The sequence below is a fragment of the Emydura macquarii genome, unplaced genomic scaffold, assembly GCF_026122565.2.
Source record: "Emydura macquarii macquarii isolate MOO-44397 ecotype Brisbane River unplaced genomic scaffold, CSIRO-AGI_Emac_v2 contig_2636, whole genome shotgun sequence".
In the NCBI taxonomy this organism is placed as follows: Eukaryota; Metazoa; Chordata; order Testudines; family Chelidae; genus Emydura; species Emydura macquarii.
Window position 1 is genome coordinate 16,516,031 of NW_027132773.1, and position 22,915 is coordinate 16,538,945.

The window sequence follows — 22,915 nt, forward strand, 5'->3', positions numbered from 1 at the left end:
CCCTGAGAGGGGAGGAGGTTGGGAATTATAGTTCCAGACAGGACTGCCAGTAGAATGCACAAAGGACATGGGAAACACAGTCAAATTCATATGGGTTTAAGAGTTCAGATCAGGTGCTGGTCATCATTCTTTTTTTAATGCATCTGGAATAGTCTCTCTACTGGACTAGCATGAGTGTAGTTTTCCTTAGTTCACATTTTTTTATATACTGAATAGGTTAATCCCTGTTCGGATTTTTGTAAACTTCTCAAAAAGATGTTGAATAAGAAGTCTAAAAAAGAAGTTGTGTCATTAAAGCAGAAACTGTTCCCTACAGAAACAGCTAGACATGTCTTACTTGCCCTATGATTGCAGTGTAAAATTTGTTTTCTATGTGGCAAGAGAAACAAAAGGATACTATATACTTTGCCATCATGAGTCATGGCATTTATTTTTAACCAACAAATCAACAAAGAAATCTTGACTTCCCCTTGCTTATAGAGAAAGACTAAAGATGAACCCATGCATCTGTTGGGTTTTTTTATTTGTTTTAAGAGAAAGGACAAGTTACAAGCACTAAGCACATTGATATTTCACAATAAATACCATACATTTCCACTTTTCCACAAGGGTTTTGGGCCAGCTTCCATTGTAAATCACGGAACAACCATGAGACTTAAGGATGGTCTAGACGAACGCTGTGGTCTAGCTACAGCACAATATACTGCAGAAAAATAGGGGTTATTCTAAGCTCAGTTCCTAGATCTTTGGCCAAGAAGGTCTGGAAATGCTGTTGAAGGAATGTATTTAGACAAGGAGACCAAGGGAGTTAGAGAAGGGAGTGTCTCATTGCAATCTAGCAATTTTTTGCCAGATAATAAGTCTACTGACAGGCTCCAGGAGGGCTGCCACAAGTCATCCATAACAGATAGGGCATGGGGTAATTACAAGGTTAGTAGAGGAAGAGTTAAAAGTAGGTAGACAGATCAATCATCCCTGCTCAGAAGAGCCCCTTCCCAGAGCTATGGAGTTATTAGGGGCAATAATAATGCCAAGCAAGTTTCATCTTGTGAGAAGACTAACTTCTGAGTATTGAAGGTCTTCTCATATCTAATGCATACTCAGCAAAAATCAGATTTAATTAGAAAGCAACGGGAAAAAAAACTATGGACTCCATCTGCCATGTTCAAAAGACCAGGACAGCTCATTTAAAAGTGCTCAAACTCAGGATATGCCAATGAAATGTGGACAGCTGAAAGGTGTTGGGAGTAGAAAACCTATGCTGGCTTTACTTTGACTTGACTCTGTCCAATTTATCTGCATTGTTCCTTTGAACTCTTACTATTGCTGACAGGCTATCAGACCACATAACTTTCTTATTCTGCATTAAAAGTAAATATAAAACATTTCCACATCATTAAAATTAAAATTAATTAAAATTAAATTAGTTGAATTAATTTAATAAATAATTATAATGTGATTATAATTAATATATACTTATTGTATAATAATTTATAAAAAGTATATAATTATTATACAGGTTTATCATTAATATTAATTAAATTTAATTTTAATTAGATTCACAAGTTTTAATTTTCAAGTTACTTGTCAGCTTCCTATGTTCTAAGCCACAGTCCCATTACAGTAAAACCTGTTTTAGAAACTGACAAAAATCAGTTGCTAAGTTAGTGTTCAAAAGGAGAGCTAGGACACGGTTGTGCTCAGCACATGTGGAGACACTTTCTTAAGATAGAAAGACTGCCTACTAACCCTCATCTGTAGTGTAAGTTTCATTCCATTTATAGGAGACAGCAGCTTACTGCTTGTACATGCTCAAAAAGTGATCTTCTCAAATGTCCTTAACTGAACTGCTTAAGGCAGAGACAGTACCTGAATAGTGTATTCACCAAGAAATAACCCAGAGTGCTGCAAAAAGATGCACTCAGTAGGCAGCACTCATTCCAATGAGTCACTGCTGCCACAGAATGCATGGGGCACTGTTTTTCCTTTTAGATAAGATGTAAAATTAAGACCCTGGGCACTTTTGGTCACTAAAGATTCTCTAGAATGTCTTTTTGTTTCCACCCCACAAGAGTAGGCATGTTAGCGTTGGTGTACCAACTAAACTCTTGCTGCATAAATACATTCTGCCTACTTACTTTTCCCTATAGTCAGACTAATAAGCTATTCTGAATTTCCTGAACCATCCTACCATATGGTGCAGAAGCAAGCTGTGCAAAAGCTTCTATATTCCACCCAAGAGTTGGTTGTATGTCAATAATGGGTGGTAGATACCCACTATTGTACTTTGTACAGTGTTTTGGGATGTTTGCATGAAAAACAACATACATTAAATTATTTAAAACCTTTTATGCATAATCAAATTCCTGATATTTTGTAGGAGAACAGAAAACATGCATATGAACATCCCAGTGGCTCTCTGTAATTAAAAGCCTATTTAGTACATTTAACATTAGTGAGAATTTTTGGTGAAAGTGTTAGTTGGCCAGCAATGGGTTCAATGAATTTGCTTTGCTCCTTCACCACTGCAAGACTCAAACCACACGATCTTGCCTTATCAACCTCATTCTACCCATTCACTACTTTTATTGATGAATCCGGACCTTTCAGCATCCTGGATATTGGATCTTTACAAGCTGGTCTTTACAAGCTGCTAAGCTACTACTAGATCCCAATCATTATGCAGAGCTATGAGATTACTCAAGAGAGGACAAGTAGCAATACATACTCATTCAAACTGAAATTCTTGTAAGGAAAATCCCATAGGTTTGCTAGTGTTCTGAAGTTTAGCTCTATTTTTATTAAGCAAAAGAACAGGAAAAAAAACTAATCTTTGTTTAGGAGGGCGAAAAAACATACAAATAAAGATGTAGGCCCAAATTTAACCTCTCTGTGACCCTTTGACAATTCTGATAAAAATGAATTAAACATTGCAGTTATAGATTTTAGTCCAGGGCTTGAAGATTCCACTCATCTACTCACCAGCGGCAAGTAGGAACCTTTCCCTGATGAGTCAGGGGGCCTGCACCATCAGTTTCTGAAGAATGTAAGCTTTCTTTATAAAAAAAAAAAGTTTCTAGCCCTCAGGTGTTAAAGAAAGCTCTGAACATGACTTAATTCAAACAAACAGTTTTCTTGAGTCTGCAGACAGACCAAACTAGGGGCTGTCTGTTGCTCATGGTTAGCCTAAGTAGCAGCAGCAGCAAAACTGAAACCAGTCGCATCACTTTTTCTGCTGAGAGGTATGCACAACAGCAGAGGTCAACACTCTTCACTGAGATTAAGCATCCTAATAAACAAAGGTTGGCAGGGACAGTGGAGAAGCAGAGCTTCTTGCTATATCTCATAGCAGGCTTCAGTCTCTGGAGTTTCAAAGAGAGAACTGTTTCTCCTTTTCCACAGCCAGAAGAGGGGATTGCAAATTTAACAAATAATTTGTAGCTAGATTGTGAAACAAAAAAAATTAACCCTTCAAGCACAGTTCATGGAGAACATCTTAGGGGAAAAAAATCACAGTAAATGGTTGCGGGGCTGCACTTCTCATCATTACCCTGCCTCTGGACTTAACTGATGAATTCCCTTCACTTATATCAGCCTCAGACTAATAGGTTTAATCATTTATGCTGTTAAGTGTCTAGCACTTTTGTCATGATCTGATTTAGCCTCTGTACAAAACTAAAGTATACTCATTGGATTCTGAACAATAATGAGAATTTTTAATAGATCATGAAACTGCTAGGCCTTCAAAGATCTATTTATTTCTACTTTGAAATCGGCACTTATGCTTTATTGAAGATTTACAAGGGATAGATAACAGAAAATAACTCAAATTTTTCATTTTTCCACATCTTAAACATTGCTTGTCCAATGAATTGAAATAAATTTTAAAATGATTATTTTCATAACAAGTGCATAGGCAGTCTTAATTACACACCTGATTAGAATTGGGTAATTTGTCTAACTTTTTCTTTTATATATTTTTTTAAATATAAAACAAATCTATAAAGAAGTTCATGCCACAAGGTTATGAAATTCAATAAAGTGTGCTATATCTCCAGTTACTTCAGTAATTAGAAATGACTAGTCTCCTGAGACACTAACAATTATGCTAAAAATATCTTACTATGTATTCATTTGAGAAAAACTACAGGAAGTCTGTCTGGTCAGCTACCATACCTTCCCTTATTTAGGTGGGGAGGGGTAGGGCAGTCCATTTGTTCAACACAGCTGAATATCTAGAACTATATCTGGCCCAGTAAGAGAGGAATTTTGTTAGCTTTAGAAGTCTTCTGTTGTTCCAGGAGGAAGAAAGGATACTACAGAGTGATGACATTTTGGCTCTTGTTACAATGATTAATTATTTTCATTTTTTTCTGATTGGGGAAATAAGTGCAGCTAGTAAATGGACTCTGATCAGTCTTGCACAGTCCAGTGACACACGTCATAAGTAGGAGATCAACAGTTCTTCTGTTAATTGTTTTATGATTTTTACTCTATTTTTGCCCAGGAAGTTTTACAAATTTGAAAATAAAGAAAAGAAAAGACATTGTATGAAATAACTGAAGAATGTTTAAAGTTTCTAACATCACTAATAGTGAATATTGTGTTTTCCCTCATTTATTAATCTTATAAATAGAAGTTCAGTGAATTAAATGCAATGCATAACATGTCCATGAATTTCAGGTTTCTGCTACACTATCAAACTCAGTACTTACTGTTTCATTTTCTGCTATAAATACAAAGATAAATCCACTGTAATTTACACAAATAAAATAAATGGAACAATTTTAATTTCCAGTTAGCAAAGAGGATTGCAAGTCAAACTTTTAACCTCTCAGTGATAGCAGAAGTACCCTTTGTTGACACCCATTTTTAGCAATGGATGCAGTTGGCCCTGGCTGGCTACAAAAGTAGGCAAGAACGAGGCATGAGCAGCACCATTTCAGAAATCATGGGTAAACCTGGTTGAGGTGCATCATGGTTACCAGAAAACAGGTACATTCCTCTTTCAAGGTAGGGTCCTTGAAAGAAAAATGCTGATTGTTAATCAGCATTATTTCTTATAACAGTCACCCTTATCACCTGCAAAAATGAATATTTACAATTTACATACCATCTGTGGACAATTTAGTTTAATGGGATGAATTGGAGAGCAGGTTATTGCTCATAAAAATCAAAGTTAACTTTAGGAACTCTACAGATTGACAGTATAAAAGGGAAGTTACAAAAATGCAAAAATAGGAAGTTGTTAGAATGAGGAATTCATATCATAGTCTTTATAGAGTATCCAACTCACATTTAAAAAAAGCTCTGATTCTTCTTTTTATTAAACTGGTATGTGTAGTTAGCCATTAAAACAAACAATAGTTTAATACAATAAAACAACTATTCAACAAACGGCATAGTCTATATCACATGTTACAAGAGAGACCAGTTGTTTTTCATTACTGCTTGTATAATACAATGCAGTTTCTGTTGTGTTCTGAAGGGAGTCTTGGTTGAGATAGTTGTCTTTCATATAACTCATGTAAAGATATTGATTAGTTTATACTGAGTACTATGGCCTCTTCTTTGATAAAGACTTGTTTTCCCTGGAGAAACAGTGTCTCGTATATTCTCAGCTCATTATTCCACTGAGGTGGTAGGGGTTAACATAAGGCTTTACAGAATTCCTTTTTTCTGTGTGTGCAAGGCTAACCTATGTTTGAGTAAAAGAAGTTTGATAAATTTTATCCCTACCAACAGCTACACCAAACCTACCGTAGTGACTTGTGTTACTATGGCTAGAATTTTTACAGAGTTCCAATTACTTAAATTTTTGGACAGCCCTGTAGGAGCTGTTTCTGGGTTTATACCTTCAGAAGATGGGGCTCAGCTCCAGTTGATAGTTTACATGAGGTTGTGTGAGTTCAATGGACACTATTAAAAAAAAATGCATCTTTCCTATTTTCTGTTTCCCAGTACATACACCAACCCCATATTTAAAGGGAAAGCTGCTCACGCTGAATACTTGCTTCTTTCTCTCTATTGTTTTCAGCGTTTAATGGAACACTACAATTACTAGCTCAAAAAGATAAAAAACATCAAACACAGGCAACCCACAACAGCATCATCAAAATAATGCACCTGAAATGGCACTCGAGTCCATTTCTCATAAACCCTTTTCTCCTCTGCTGGGGAAAAGGATGGGAACAGGCAAGCTTATCACTTACGCATTAACTTTCATGAGGTCAACCACTTAAACCCCCGAACACTGAAAGGACACAGACACTCAATCTAGGGATTTTTTTTAAAGGGAATTAGAAATAAGTTCAAGTATCACACCTTCCTCCATGTCCTCCTGCCCATTCTTATGATTTTAAAATCACATTCCCCTACCTACTGTTTGGTTTTTTCACATAGAAACAATAAGAGAAACATAACAACTCAATGTATACATGAGAGCACAAAGTAAACAGATATTCCCCTTCTACTCACTTAACAAGTAACAATCTTAGCTGTTAAACAAAAAGCAGGAAACAATTTTCAGACAGAAGTCTGATCATTAAAGTTGACTGTGCTCCTCAATAACTGGAACAAAAAGAGCAACATCCATTCAGCCTCAGCAGCTATTTTTCCTGACCCTGTCCAGGTGGTTTGTACTAGAGTTCAAATGCATAGTTCTGCCTCTATTTTCATAGCCGCAGTGATCACTTCCACTGCATGAATTTCATTTTATGTGGCCCCGTTTTCCCATCAAGAAAAAAGTTACAAATTACAGGATCTTTGAGTACCTTTCCTTGTCCCTCATACTAGCCACTTAAGAGAGTGTAATATTTGCAGCTCCCATATCCTTGGACAGTATCCTCTGGAACACCTGGAAGTAGGATCAACATGGTCTTCAAATGAAGAGTTACAGGTGGCCAAGACCCTAGAAAAATCAGGTCCCCATCTTCTCCTTCATTTGGAGAACCGTGAACATATATTATTACGGAGAAATCCTATTTTCATGGCACTACAACTAGTTTATCACCTTCAATCTTTTTCACTTAGAGATCTGAAACAGTATCCAGCCTGACATCCAAAAATCCAACACTGTGTCACCCGTGTGTCTCCCGTTGAAGCTTTCATTCCCCATACACCAGCCAGCTGTCTTTCCATTGTTGATTGTGCTTAGTTCCTGCCAGCATCTATGTTTCCCAATGTTTCACTAGGAAAGAGACTATAGGCAAAGATGCTTCCAAGCTGCTTATGTGATCCAGGGGATAGAACAGCTTTCAAAGCAAGGGATCTCGTGTGATAAAACTAGGGACTGAGTTGTATGGCTTTTATGTGGTTAATACTGATGTTGTCACCAACACGGGAAACCAAAAGACAAGTCTAGAAGGAGAATAATTTCCCCAGAACGTGAAGATTTTTTATAACTGAGGCAGAAATCACCTCAAGGTGCTTGTCCATAGTTCTCAAGAAGGCCAGCCCCACCAAAGTGAGGAACAGCATACAGATAGAATGCTTTATTTCAAAAAATAAATAAATACATTTCCAGTGATGCAGTCATGTGCAAAAATAACTCATGTTAGCAGTCACAAGAAAACACAAGAGGAACCCCCAGACCAACAGAAAGTGAAACAAGACCCCTCCCAATTCAACCCTTCTCCACAGAAGAAGCCTGAGTAAACAGATAGGCCTGTAATGAACCCAAATGAACAAAAGGGAGACCAAGAGGAAGGAAGGGAAGCAAATTCCAGAGTTGAGATCTCTCCATTGAAAATACCTTGTCCTCCACTGCATAAATCTAAGGACTGTCGTCTCAAGTGTTCCAGCTGATCTTAACTATCAGACTACCTCTTTCCAGAGTTTTCCAAACCATGAAGGGCTTTATAAACCAAAACAAACATTGAATTATAGTAGGAAATAAGTTGGAAGTCAATGCAGTAGCTGGAGAATGGGAGATACACCTTCTATGCATTAAATACCAAACAGACAGAGATACGGTGAGATCCACATCCAACAAGAGAGGTCACAACCTACTAGTCACAAAAGAAGAAATAATTGTAGCCACACCTGCTATTTGATCATCCAGAATTCAATGGGACCTAGTAACTAAAAGGTAGACACAACTTCAAGAAGGGAGTTATCATTTCTGCCATGTCCTTGGGTATTTAACCTAGCATTACCCTCACCCATATTTAGATTAAGCTTTAACCAACTAGTTTCCATCCAAACCCAGGCACTGGAAAGCTCAGCGGTGGCATCAACAAGATGCCATGAAACAGACAGAGCTTAGTGTCATCAATGTACTTTTGGCACTGCAGCCAAAACATTCTCATGATCTCCCCTAGTAGCTTCACAAGTAGAGTCAACAGAAAAGAAAACAGAAGTGAACTCTGAAACACCTCACACGAGAGGCTTCAAGGCTGATGACCTATCATCCAATGCTATTCTATGGGTTGTTTTAAGGAAAAAAGGATGGAGGCTTGCTATAAACAGGGTGGGACGAGTGGGGCAGCTGCCCAGAGCGCAAAGCTGTGGGGTCGGAAAAATGACAGAAAAACGGTAGGGGAAGCAAATGTGCTTGTTCACCCCAGGCACTAAAATGCCTAGCTACAGCTCTGGATGGAGGCAATCAAGTACAACTTCCTCTATTTATGACAGGGCATTAGACATGTCACAGACTCTTTACAGTCAACAGCAGGGCTGGATTAAGGCAGAGGCAACCTAGACACATGCAAAGGGCCCAACTTGTATCAGGGGCCCAACTTGACCTCCAGCTGGTCTGATTCAAGTACTGCTGCAGGAGCTGGCCCAACAGCAGTGGCAATGAGTAGCAGCGCTGGCTGCCTCACTGTACATGCAGGTTTGGCCCACCAGCCATGTCATGACCAGGAGTGGCAGGTCCAGAATGGAATGAATGGCTTTGTGACCCCCGTGCACCAGGTTGTAGTGCCACTCATTCAATTTTGGCCCCATTGCCCCTGTCATGATAGAAGGTGGGTAGGGCCAAACCTGCGCAGGCAGTGGGGTTGGGCGGGGGAGGGCAGTGCTTTTCCTCCTCGTCTCTGCTGTGAGGCCAGCTCCTGCACTACTATCTCAGCCAGAGCTTTGCTGCCATCATCCAGACATTGAACAGGGAGCTGCAATGAGTGCCAGCTTGAGGGAGCTGGTCGGGAGAGGGGAGCCAAGGTTTACCTAATGCCCAGTGATCTGTTAATCTGTCTCCAATCAACAGTACCAAAGCTAAGCCATTTCAGAATCAGCACATGTACGTGCGGTGAGATTTTCCAAAAGGTGACTATGATATTTAGCAACACAACTTCTACCATTTCAATGGGAATTGCGCAGCTAAAACTCCTAGCCAGCTTTGAAAATCTCAACCCTGAACTTTGTCCTTCAGCAAAAGAATATTGTGGGTTAAATATGTGTAGAGCTGAAAAGTTCATTTAAGCTTGGATCGTTTAAAAAAAAAAAAAAAAATCCTGATGGGGCCAACAAATGAAGTGACATTAGTGAGATGAAAATATTTTTTAAATATAAACTATTCAGTTATGAACATAGCTGAAATCTGAGGTACTACCTGGATATAAGAATGAGGAATTCTGGTCCTGGGTTTTATTCAGACACTGCCTTTGCTGTGTTAATTCTTTCGTGCTCTACTGAATGGTAATTCAGTTCTCAGCTTTGCCATGGACATGCTATGTGACTTTCAACAAGTCACTTAACCCCTTCAGTTTCTCTCTCTATAAAATGGAGACATTTACCCTTTGCTCACTTTGTGAAGCACTGGAATTTATGGCTCAACAGCACAATATAAATGCCAAGTACTATTCTGGACTGATGTTATCTGTATGAGTTAAACAAGTGCATCTTGCTATGCTGAATGACTGAAATGTCTGGATGAGAATGCTATTTGTAAATTGTACACGGTGTTCAACTTCTTAATTTTTCTCCAACTCTCTCTCCCCCTCACTCACACACACACACACACACACACGCACGCCCCATAACTGCCCAGGCTAACATAAGTATTCAGTAACTAAATCAATATAAAATGACCACATGCTAGAAAACGTAAGTGTTTTCTCAGATACAGGATGTATCAAACTAAAATATTGACAGATCTAGTATTGTGCAGTATGTGGAATTATTTTTTGGAGGCAGAGAGAGTAAATCTATTATTTTAGTTGTACTACTCATTTAACAATCAGCTGAACTCTCTTTTCCCTCATTAAGCAGTACATACAGAATAAGTAGTGCAATTTCTTTATTACAATTACATAGCTCAGGTTTGCATCAACTAGTAAGAATTGACTTTGAAAGAGATGCCTACTCACTGATCTATTGTGTGAGAAGTATCTACAGCTATATAGTCTTGATTAAACCATTTCTAGAGCAGATTATACAATGCAGCTCCTAAAAGTCCTACTGGATCCAACTTCATTTGTGATCTGTGTAAGATGTTTACCAGCTGCATCTACCACTTTCAGATATACTCACAAAAATTCTAAAGTTGCACCTCTCCTACCCTCACTTCAGACTCCCCTATGCTAGGCTTTAAATGTTATTTGTAACTGGACAACATTCTTTTATTTAGTATCATTATCAGTTCAGTTATTTTATTTAGTATTGTTATAAGTCTGACACAGCAGCATGAGAAAACAGAAAAGCATTTCCTTCCCTAAACATTTGGTTACAAAGAAAGAAAGAAAACTGCTTCTGGAATGAAAAATATCTTGCCGTATATCTTCATCAATAACATCCTTGAGGATAACTTATTGCAGATTTGATATGAAGGCAAACTGGGAATAACCCTTAAGAAAATGTCCAACTCAGGGCAGCAGATTGAGATTTTCTGCAAGTTTATAGTTAGTAAACCTTGGTGCAAAGGTTCTGTCATTCATAACTGACCTTCTCCTCACCAAGTCAGTATGCAATCTCCATTATTAGTTGAACAGAGTAAAGCAATCTGGTCAATCAAAAAGATTCTCTGCAGCTAGCTGACAGTAGTTTCACAAACACATAGAAGAGGGGGAAGACTGTTACTCATGTATGAAATACTCCTCATAGTGAGAGTCAGTCAGCTATCTGAGCAGCAGCCACCTGGTTACCAGCAGTCCCTCAATGCAAGGAGGTGGCTGTTGCTTGGTTATTCATCCATTTTGGCATGCCACAGTAGAAGCATGGATCACACAGCATGTGCTGCAAAATTCAGATTGAAAATGCAGATGAGGTTTGACGTTGATGTGCGCCCTGCGCACTCATACAAAGGATACATATGCTTGGTACAACTAATCAGGATTCCCTGTGGGATTTTATAATGTATCCATATTACCAGGGCAGTTTAACACACCAGAGACACGTAGAATAACTGTTCAGAAACATACCATTGACTGTGATCGGAAGAGGAATAGTTTAAACAAGTCTTTGAGGTAGCATATTAGTTTTTGAATATATAAAATCATCTTTCTAAGAAGTTTCAGGAAATACACATAGGAGGATATGATACTATTTTATCACATCATCACTTTGTGTTGCAACTGCAGTTTAAGTACAAAAATTTGTCTCAAAGTGCTATGCTTGAAAGGATAATGGTTATATAACATATATTATCAAATACTGTTCCCAAAGTAAGTGAAATGGTTTTTGGGTTAATATTTCAGCAGTTTGTAATGATGTTACACAAAGAGTGATGCTGCCACTGGATGACGGGTATTTTGGATGGTCTTTTTGGAGGCAAGTGCAAAAAAACCCACATAGAACTGGTTATTATATATAAGCAACAAAGGAAGCTTGAAGGTCTTTATATTTGTCCCTGAGTAATCCAAAGGGTGGGGGGAGAACTCTTAAATTAAAAAGGTTCCTGCAAACACTGGCATTCACAACTAGATGCTTTTGATGACAGAGAACAATTCATGGCTAAATAATCAAGCAAGATTTACCAGCACAGAAAAATTTAACCAAAGGATACTATTCAATTGTTCAGCAAGCACAGGCTAATTATCCAAATAATGGGGGGATTGATTTTGTTTTGTGTTTTATTGGTGGGGGGAGCAGGCAAAAAACAGATTACTAATTGTCATTTTTTCAGGTTGCAAATAACAAAAAAGGAAGCTATGTTTCAGCTGTGCAATATTCTCCTTCATTCAACAACCAAAATAAAAAAAAATGAGAGGAGTGCTGCAGCTTGAAATACTTGACTGGTAATATCCTGCATGCCATTCCAGGAAATCCCAGAGTGAATTTTAAGCCTCTGCCCATCCTCATAAAGAAAGCGGACGGGAGGACTAATCGATATCTAGCAACCCAGCTGTGACCTGGCACATAAAGAAGTCAAAAAAATAAATCCCATTGATGATCTCTATAATTTAACATTTGGAAGACAGCAACATCTGGGATCAACTCCAAATGGGACATAGTCACACTGAATGAGTCTTGGCTCCTGTACTAATTGTTAAACAGAGCGAGATTACACAGACACAGACACACACACAAAGACAGTCTTTACATTCCTCATGGATTTTCCATAACATACTCTAGTCAATGTACAAATATATCCTGAATATATAGACAGCTTCTTGCAGTGCCAATGATCTGCAAAGCAATTCAGCTACATGTGTGTCAAATGGCAGCTATTGTCCGGGACGACTCACCAAAGCCGATCAAGTATTAGTGGTTTTAATAGATGGTGTCAAAAATGACAATGAGTCTCTTTAATCACTTCATAAGTCAGTTTAATGGGCTCTAGAGTCCTGCCCTCAGGCGGAGCTGAACAAATAATAACCAAGTGAAAATGATTTCCACAAATGTCACTTTGTTTTGTTTTTACACACACAAAAAACCACACACACACACACACAAAAACCCCAGACCTCACACACCATATGAAATTAAGATAGATTTTTTTCTACATTTATACACTAAGAATTGTTTATGTAAAAAGTGTTATAGATACAAGAATAGGTTATTTCCTTATCAAATTGCTAGGGTTTTTTAATTGTTGTATTATTCTCAGGGCTGTTTATATGCCTGGCAAGAAATCTTAGCCCTTCTAAAAAGTATCAGAGGGATCAGGCAGAATTCAATAGGGTGAAAAGGAAAATATGAGTTTTAAATATGCAAGTAAGAGTAGTGGGCAGAGAGAAAACAGGGAAGGGTCCCATATTGTTACTGAGGCCGGGGAAGAGAAGAGATGTGAAAACCCAGATCCATCAGTCAACATCTAACGTCCTTTGTTGTTCACCTTTTGAATAGGAAGATGCTACGCTGTCTCTCCTCTTCACGCACAGGACCTTTAAACTTCCAATGCTGAAATACACATTTCCCTGCCTCTGTGTCACCCAAAGCTTTACAAACTCCATTTCACAGCCAAACAAAACCTTAGCATAGAAAGTAGGTTACTGTTCTGATTACACACCACACACATACACATACACACACAAACAGAAAGACATACAACTGCGAACTGGTGCCTGACTCGAAAGATGGCAGTAGCTTAAACCGACCGTGCATGTTAAGCGGAATACCCATTTTACACAATTGTGGGGCTTCTCTCCCGCTCCCCGCCCTCCGGTGCTGAGGCTAGTGGAAAGCGGGAGTCTCCCGGAGGGGCTCTTTACTCCGATACGATGTAATCGGTCCGGACTCTGCAAAGGTGATCAGGCTACAGGGAGACGAGACCGATGCTTTCCAACTGCCTTTTTTTTTTTGTTCACACGCCCCCCCTCTCCCCATTGTACATCCCTGCTGCTATTCATCGCACTAGGGGAAAGGAAAGGGGTGTGACAACAGGGATCCATTCCCCGCCACCTGACACATGAACCGACGCCCGCTCGCAAACTCCTCGGTCAGATCCCCCCACCCCGGCCCAGGGAGGTTGGGCAGGGGGGTTACATTCTCATCGCCACCCGGACCAGCCCCTCGCGGGGCACCCGTGCCAGCGGCCACCACTCACCCACGCCGTATTTCTCGTGCTCTGTAGGGATCCACATGCTCACAGCGGGGTTTTGTCCCTCGCCAAACAATGAGAGCAGCAGCGGCCAGCGAGCCCCTCTGCCCAGCACCGCTGCTGAGGCTCAGCGGGGCTGCTCAGCTCTGCTCAGCCGCGCTCCTCCGGCTCCAGCAGAGAAGTCATTGTTGTGATTGACTGAGCCCCGCTCCCCCGCTGGCCACTCACAGCGGCCGCCCCGCCTCCCCTTACCCACTGCATGCCGGGAAGCGTAGTTTTTCCGCGGAGTACAGCTGCAGAGGGCGGGGCGAGACCCAGGCCCCCCCTTCTCCTGGCGTTCGCTGCTGCCTTAGAGCGGGCGGGACTGCAGGTCCCGATGTGCTCCGCGTTTTGAAGGTGGGGCCAGCGCCCTCACGGCGCTCTCCTATTGGTTCAGGAGTCGTTCCAATGCATACGTCACTCCTGCTCCAAGCACGGCATGGCAGCTTTCTCAGGCGCTGGAAGTCCCGCCGCCGCCGCCGCGGCCGAGAGAGGGGGTGAGTACTGAGTGCGAGCTCGAGCACAGCTGGAGAGGGCGGTGCGCTTCTGAATGTCGGGACGGGACCCGACCCCCTCTCCTGGCTGTAGCGACAGCTGCTGAGTGGGACGGTGGCTTTCTTAGTGCAGAGCTACAGATCTAGCGTCCTGTCTCTTAAAGTGAGTCTAGGACGGGTGCTTCCATGGAAAGCGTGGGTGGGGGGCCCCCGTGCCAAGTTAGACCTGAGGTCTGTCCCAGTTCTTTAATAATAAACAGTGATTATACTTCATCACAATACCTTACAAGGGGCTGGGGGGAGCAAAGAATATGCGAACAGTTGCAGTCTGGCAAACCTGACCATGCTCTGTTCAGAAAACATGCCAGAGAATGGATGGTTAACTGAAAGGTACAGAAAACAAAATAGATCACGTTTCCGCTGCTACAATAGATAGCGTGCATACAAACCCTGCCAATGTTGACCTCACTAATTTTATACTGTATATTTAAGAAAACACACTGTGAAAGATAGATCCCAATAGAGTGAGAAGTCAGTAATGCCTGAGCAGGCAGCTTTTTAGCCTATGCAGTAGAACACCCTATCTTTGTCTGTCTGGCTTTTGAACTTACAGGTACCATTGACAAAATCATCCTCCACCTATTATTTTTCCACAGCATATGTGTAGCTTGCCTACATGCAAAAGCTGCATCAGGGTATATAGACTTGTAGTTAAAGCGATACACTCATCTTGTCCCCCATACACAAACCCAACTGTGGATGCAGTTATATCGGTTAAAAGGTGCATTATAGCAATATAATTATTTGTGCACAGGAAGAGGAATGAGCTATACTTCTGTAAGACCCCTTTATACTGGTATAACAACATCCACACTAGGAGTTATATCAATATAACCATAATATAAACCACACCCCTAATCAAAATAGTTATATTGGTACAAAAACAGCATGTAGACCAGGCCTAAGAAAGAGACAGACCTCTGGTAAAAGGGGAGTTAGCCTGCAGTCTCTGGTATGGAAGAGGTCTAAAGCCACTTACCACCCTGCAGAGTAAGTTTGTTCCCACAGAGACCTGACCTAGAATTTTTTTCTGTTACTGTAGGTTCTTTTTTCATTGTCAAGTCAAAATACCCAGTTTGTTCCAATGAGTTGTTTTTGTTCGGTTTGTTTTGTTTTGTTTTGAACAATGCTTTGTATTCAAGACTTTCTTTTTTCACATCTTCTTAGCAGCAAGTACACTGGAGTTTGTCTCTCTCAAATACTCATAGGTATCAGTGAAAATGGCTTCTTCTGCCCAGTATCCAAAGCCTGAGAACTGTGACAGGACCCAGCTGGACCTCTGATCTCTTTGAGTATATCACTCCCTCCCCCAGGGTCTCAGGCCTTCAGCCATCACCTTTCTTGGGGTGGAATCACACAGCTCTCAGATTGGGCTTTGGACAACAGTCACCTGCTGCTCACTGTGGTTTCCTCAGCAAATCTGATTTAGGCTCAGATCTTGCCATTCAGTTCCCTTGATGCCAGCTGCTTTTTCACCACTTTTGACACACTCCTCAAACCCTCCCCACATCCTGCCACCACTTCTCTCTCAGCACAGAATTTTGCTGATTTCTTTCAAGAGAAAATTGACAAGATGTGACATGACCTTTCCCCTCCCCTCAAATCTTCTTCCTTCATACTTTTTCTCCCTTCCCCCCATTCCCCAACTCATCTCCTCCTCCGCCACCCTGGTCACATATGCAGAAGTTTCCCAACAGTTCTCATCTTCTAACCCCTCTATTTTCCCTGTAACCCCATCTCATCTCCTGATCTCCCTTGCACCTATTCTCATCCCCTCCCTTACTCTTCATTAGCCTTTCACTCTCCTCTGACTCTTCCTCTCACAATACAAACATCCGTTAGTATCACCCATCTTAAAAGAGCCCACCCTTGACCCTACTTGCCTCTCCAGCTACCATTCCATCGTCCTTTCATCTCTAAACGTCTTGAACATTCTGTTTATAATTATTGTGTGGAGCTCCTCTTCTCCACTTTCATCCTAGAATCTCTACAATCTGGCTTCTATCCCTTGCACTCAGCTAAGACACTCGCATCAAAGTCTTTAATGACCTCTTCTTAGCCAGATCTCAGAATTAGTACTCTATCCTCTGCCTCCTTAATCTTTCAGGTGCCTTTGATACAGTCAACCACATTCCTCCTCTTGAAATCCTGTCTTCTCTTGGCTTCTGTGACTCTGTCCTTTTTAGGTTCTCCTCCTACCACTGATATTGCTCATTCAGCATGTCCTTTGGATGATCCTCAAATTCCCTCTAGCCTTCTGTGCGGGTTCCATAGAGTTCTGTTTTTGGTTCCCTTCTTCCCTGCCCCTGATCCAATCCACCCACTTATTACATTTTCAAATAAGCACCTTTATTCTATTATCCATGCTGCCCTTCACACTTGGGAGGATCTCCCCATAAACATCTGGAAAGCCACTTCATTTTTCTTTTTCAGATCTCTCCTTAAAACTCTCCTTTTCAGTGTGTGACCATGAACCTGTTGGTGTAGAGTGACCAAATGACTTGAATTTATAGGGACAGTCCCAATATTTGGGGCTGTGTCTTATATCAGTGCTTATTATGTCCTACTCCTGTCCCAATTTTTCACACTTTCCATATGGTCATCCTATCTCGGTGACAACTGGCAAAGGGCACATGGGTGCATAAGGATTACAGGGATCCCCCGTGTCCAGTATCTATGTATTAGTTTTCCAGTGTGTGTCATGTAAGGGCTTTATTGAAAGCCTGTATCACACTGTTTCTCATAATTATTGTGAAATGTATGCATGGATAATATATAAGGAGTTATATGTATATATACTGAAAATTATGTTCTTGAGGTCTCTGACTTGGGGCTGGTCAACAGGAAGTCAGAAGTCTCCTGCCTGAAATAAACTTGTTTATCTATGTATCTGGCTACATGCAGATTGAGTGTTGTATACTTCACAATTAATGCCTATTTACAGTCTGAGCAAAATGCTAATGAAGTGATTGCAAAGTCTCCAGCAGAGATTCTAGATATGAAAAAGCAAGCAACAGGGGTTACACTTTAAACAAGTGAAGACAGTAGATTTTTGGAACTACATCTGCAAGTGCAAATGTACACCCTGTTACCCTTCACCAAGGGGGCAAGCTGTCAGCTGACTTGTTTTATGAAGGGAGGATCACAGCTGTTCTGACTATTTAATGCTGGGAGAGAAACTTTGGATGGGTTAATCTTTGAAACAGGGCAATCTCTTGTTAGTTAAATGTAGGTTCTAGAAGGTGTGTTAAAGTTTTATATGTAACCATTTGTTTACAATAAGTCTACTTGCTTCTGAAATATCTGTTCTTCGTTAGATAAACTTGTTTTTACTATAAGCATGTCTAAGTGCTGTGTGTTAAGCAGAGCTGTGGTCTAAGGCATAATTGGTAAACTCTAGTGTACTGTTCCTTTGGGAACAGTACACTAGAGTTTACCAATTATGCCTTAGACCTTTTGGGAACCGTGGATCAAGGGCTGGGAATTCAGAAGGAAGCTTTGAGGACTTAGGGGTTGGAGTTTACCAATTGTTAGCCTGTAAAGAGAGAACGAGGCCTGTGAAAGCCTGGAAACCAGTGCTTGTGTTGCCAGAGGCTGGTGGAGTTCAGGAATTGATCCACATCAGGCACAGACAAGGCTTCCTCATGCTAAGGGCAGGTGAGGTGGCTCATAACTCTAGGTATTCTCAAGAAGCATTGCACTGTAATGCCTACAAAAAACTTAATGCTGATACCACTGCTTATCATGTTGACCAATATTGTCTGTCTGTTTCCTTGTATTCCTCTGTCAGCCTATCTATATCTATCTGTTGTCTCCAGTCTTGTACTTAGACTGTAAACTCCTCAGGGCAGAGGCTCTTTTTTTTTTTTTCTTTTTCCCAATGTTTGTGATTATGCTAATCATTGCTCTAATACAATGGGGTCCTGGGCCAGGATTAGGGTTCGTGGGCTATGATAACACAAATAATAGTACACTAAAGTTTGGTAACAGATAACTAGGCAAAATATTTAGGTAGAACCAAAGCACTTGAGAAAACATCTTACAAACAATAAATTAATCTGTCCACATGCTTGCCTTTCCTAAGTCTTACCAATCTCTGGATCTGAGGAAAGATCAAACTCATTCAGATTCCTTAAAAGAGAAGGGAGGGGTCAACTGTCAAGGGGACAGGTTGATGCTCTGCAGAGAAGGGCTTTTTGTCTGTTTAATGTTCTTTTTGATCTCTTCATTTCCAGCATTGGCAGAACAGCTTTTCTGGAGCCAGGATATAGGATGCTAATAGCTTCCCACACTTTCTGTCAAGTGTGTGCCTGAATGCTCTTATCTGGGACCACTGTGTTACTTTCCCGCTTCTTCCAACAGACCTCTCTTTCTTTATTCTCTTCCCACAAAGCCTTTCACTGTACTCCTTACCCCAATCTCTTCCCTTACTCCAAACACTTCATTCTTTCCTTTCTCTCATCACCCAATACTTTCCTTTTAAAAACTGCTATACTCTCCCCTTTCACTTGTCCCACTGGACATCTCTTTCCTCGACACGCACTTTCTGCAACTCCATGTTCCCACTTTGCTTTTTATCCCTCACCTCCTGCCTCCATCTTCTGACACCTCCAGTTCCTCTGTATCTCTACACACACACACACACACACACACACACACACACACACACACACACACACACACACACACACACACACACACACACACACACACACACACACACCCTCTCTGCCACTTCCCAGGCCTTGTACCCAGGGCTGAATGGGTTTGTGCCTACTATTTGCTTCTATCCTCTCAGCTTCCCTGATCCCATAGTCCCTGTACTCCCTCCCTTCCCCAGGTAAGAGGAGACACTGAATCCCTGCAGTCCTGATGGATATCCCAACAAGGCTGGCATATGTTTGACATGACTGTCACACAAGGCACCTGGCAGGCCTGCAATCTCTCCTCCTGCTCCCGGGTACTGGGAGCCAGCCCAGAGACTGTGAGACGAATCTGATTCAGCTTTTAGCCTGCCAAGCACAGTAAGAGAGAGGCCTCTAGAGACACAAGGCTTCTCTGCAGCTACTTCTTGCCTGCTGAGCTCAGTGGCTAAAGAGATGCTCATCAGTTGGTGAGGGTGGGAGAGGCAGGAGACCCCTGAGCGGGGGGGGGGGGGACATGCTGAGGGGCAGAGCCACTCAGGCTCAACTCGGGGTGGGCGCAGGCTCGGGGCAGCGGCCTGCCCATCGCCACCCTGGCCCTTGCCATCACCCAGCCCCTGCCACCCAGCCTCTGGCTTCCCCTCTGCCGGCCCCCAGTCCCTGCTGCCACCCCTGCTGTCCCTCCCCCTGGGTGCCAGTGCCACTCCTGGCCCCAGCCCCTCCGCTAGCCCTGGTCACTGCCCCCGGTCCTGAGTGCCTCTCCCCAGGGCTGGGCCTCATTGCCGGCCCCCCGAGGTTGGGGGGGAGAGGCTTGCAGGGGCCGGGGGGGGGGGTGGCTGGGGTTTGGTGGCCGGGGTGTTCCATTTTCCCTTTGGGAAAATATGGTCACCTTACCAATGAATAACAGTTGATGGGAGGTGGAACATCCAGGTGACCCAAGCCCTGTACAGTTGAATGCTGATGGATTTTAAGTTGCTATATGTAAAGTAGTGGTTCCCAACCTGTGGACTGGGGGCCAAAAGTGGGGCTTTCAAAGTGGCCCATGGCTCTCCTTCCACTAGCTGCAGAAGGAAGCTGCTGCCTAAGGGCCCAGGCAGAGCGAATTGCCGTGGGGCTAAAAGACTGGTGCAGGCTCCTTGCTGCAGTCAAGGGGATGGGAGATCAGTGCTCCCCTCCCCCTGGCTGTAGCAGGGAGCACAGCAAAGCTCTCTGCCTGGGTCTCTAGGTGCTGGGGTGCCTGCTTTGAGCCAGAGGGAGGGGAGATCAGCGTTCCCCTCCTCCAGCTGAGAGCAAGCGCTCTGCCAGGGTCCCTGGGTGCTAGGGTCCCTGCTGGAGCCAGAGGGAGGGGAGCACTGATCTTCTGTCTCCCTGGCTGCAGAAAGGAGCCACTGCCTAAGGACCCAGGTGGCGCGCACAGGGCTACTGGATACATGCAGTTTCCCTGCTGCAGCTAAGGAGAACCTCCTTGCTGAATTCCTTCCGTCTGGCTGCAGTGGAGGGGGGGAGGGGGCTGCTGGCAGAGACTGGTGGCCCTTCAGAGTTGTAAAAATGATATCTGTGGCCCTCGAGCCAAAAAGGTTGGTAACCACTGCCCTAAACCAACCCAAATGCCCTATTAGGTCCTGAGACAGCATAATTTACCCAGACTCCCGGAGGACTCTTCAAATGCTCTGAGTTCTTTAAACCTCTTTGCTGCTGCCATATGGGATCCTAAGCATCCCAAAATACTGTTGATTCTCTGGGAACTGTTCGTCTTTCCATGCCTACGTATAATTCAGTTTGAAGAGTTTCCAAGCTTGTACCTTTCTCAGCCTCCACTTGTTCCTACATTCAACCTCTGTCAAAACTTTTAGAGACACTGGTATGGTACAGGTTTAACAATTATAAGCAGCAACATTTAGTGATTGACTGCTGCTGAAATAGGTTTACTAATTAACTTGAATACAGTAGTTCCACTTAAAGTAATATTACACAAATGGATCTTTTAAAAATATTGCACTTTCTTTATATTAAACTAACTCATATTAAAAAAAATTTAAAATTTATTTATAGAAATCCAATAAAGTTCTCTTAAATTATTACCTGTTGAGCACATTGACCTTTATAGAGGACTGAAAGCAGGTTTAATACAATGGAAACTGTTTGGTTTAACAAATACCTTTTCTATGTGGACTTGTGTCAAAATACCAGCAGCATCCTTTTAAATAACTGTATATTACAGTAACAGAATTTTAGTGCAGCAACTAGTTTACATTCTTCTACAACGTGTTTTCTGTATAACTGAATGAGTGGTAGCAGGAGAAAATGAGACTAAATATTTCAATAGAATACATAATGGATTATTTTACTTTGTGAAATAAGTCTGTATTGTGTATGATCCCACCCTAATTCTACAGATAATTTTATAGCATGAATGTGTATGCTGTGTCTGCTCTGATGACAGGCTTTTTATAAAACAATGGGGAGGGTTTCCTCGTACCTTAGCGTGTATGCATGACTTCCATTAACATTAGGCATAGACTGTTATATTCTGTGAAAATGCCAATTGAGGCCAAACAGTTTGAAAGCTGTGGGAATTCAAAGTATAACCATAGCTTAAAAAAATAAACTGTAAATCAACTATCCTTCCAAACATAATATCTTAAATATCTATTAATGGAAATGCAATTACACTTAATTTCAGCAGTCTGGAGAATTTTATTTATGTATTAGTGATTAAGTTACTTCTGGTTTGCACTAGCAGCTCTTCTGTTACCTGCCATACAATAGTTTCTGAGCAACGAGTGAGACTCTGTCTTGGATATTTTTCAAATTATAGGCTGTTGATGTTGATGTGTAGTCTAAGTGCACTAAACTGAATTAATAATGGCTAACAATAGTATAATTCTCTCTCATTATTTGCACAAATGGAAAGTTTTGAATTATCCAAACATAACTGCCTTTTTAAAAAATAATTTATTTTGAAAAGCTGGAAAATATCGGTTTTTTGGGGGTCAGCTTTTTTAATGGTTTTTTGTTTTTGTTCGTTTCACATGTAATATAGAGGCTTTTGTATGTTAGTGGACTCCACAAAACACACTGTTAACCTTACTCCTTACTTAATGAATTTTTTGTTTGGGAATTTCCCAGTTTTTCTGCGTGAACACCAAAAATGTGAATTTGGTTGGGATCTAAGAGATCCATATAACAAATAGATAGATCTCATAAGATATGGCAGCTATCTATCAGTAAGTTTTTCCTCTTTTGGATTTAAGAGAGGGAGTTTTATATGTGGGCTGTGAGAATAGTATGGGGGTGGGGGAGACTTTTTATCCACATGGAAGACATTGAATGCTTAAAAGCTTAGATCTCAGAAAGTTTAAAATATTGCTTTCTACTACTTTAAGGCAGGTACGCCTCTGTTGAGAGCTGGTCCTGTGTGCCGGCACAGTATCCCATTGAAGTCAGTGGGGCTCCTATGTGAGTTAGGGTCCATGTTTGTGGGGTATGTTTTGTCTTTTGCTTTGGGGGGACAAGGATTGGCACCTCAAGCAATAACATATTCATTCATTCATTTATAACCATGCTGAGTAACAATGATTACAGTTATAATAGTTTGACTAGTGATAATGTGCTACATAATTTATAATGACAAACGTTCTGGTTATTCTGCATTGTAAGGCAAAGCATCGGTTTTTGAAAGGTACCAAACTTCTAAAAGACTTTGTCTGCAATAATTGTAGGAACATAGTCCTATACAAGTGCTACATTGGAATGCA

General features: G+C 41.4%; 2 protein-coding genes across 2 annotated transcripts in view; one reads left to right on the forward strand and one right to left on the reverse strand.

Annotated features, from left to right (window-relative positions):
- Window positions 1-14,065, reverse strand: part of DOCK4 (dedicator of cytokinesis 4) — a 373,592-nt gene extending 359,527 nt beyond the window's left edge. Inside the window, exon 1 of the mRNA XM_067564219.1 lies at window positions 13,928-14,065. Within this exon, the coding sequence (XP_067420320.1) occupies window positions 13,928-13,964 (37 nt within the window). The 5' untranslated portion in view covers window positions 13,965-14,065. The remainder of the gene's footprint in view (window positions 1-13,927) is intronic.
- A 274-nt stretch (window positions 14,066-14,339) lies between these two features.
- ZNF277 (zinc finger protein 277) overlaps window positions 14,340-22,915 on the forward strand; it is a 67,504-nt gene continuing 58,928 nt past the window's right edge. Inside the window, exon 1 of the mRNA XM_067563963.1 lies at window positions 14,340-14,457. Within this exon, the coding sequence (XP_067420064.1) occupies window positions 14,400-14,457 (58 nt within the window). The 5' untranslated portion in view covers window positions 14,340-14,399. The remainder of the gene's footprint in view (window positions 14,458-22,915) is intronic.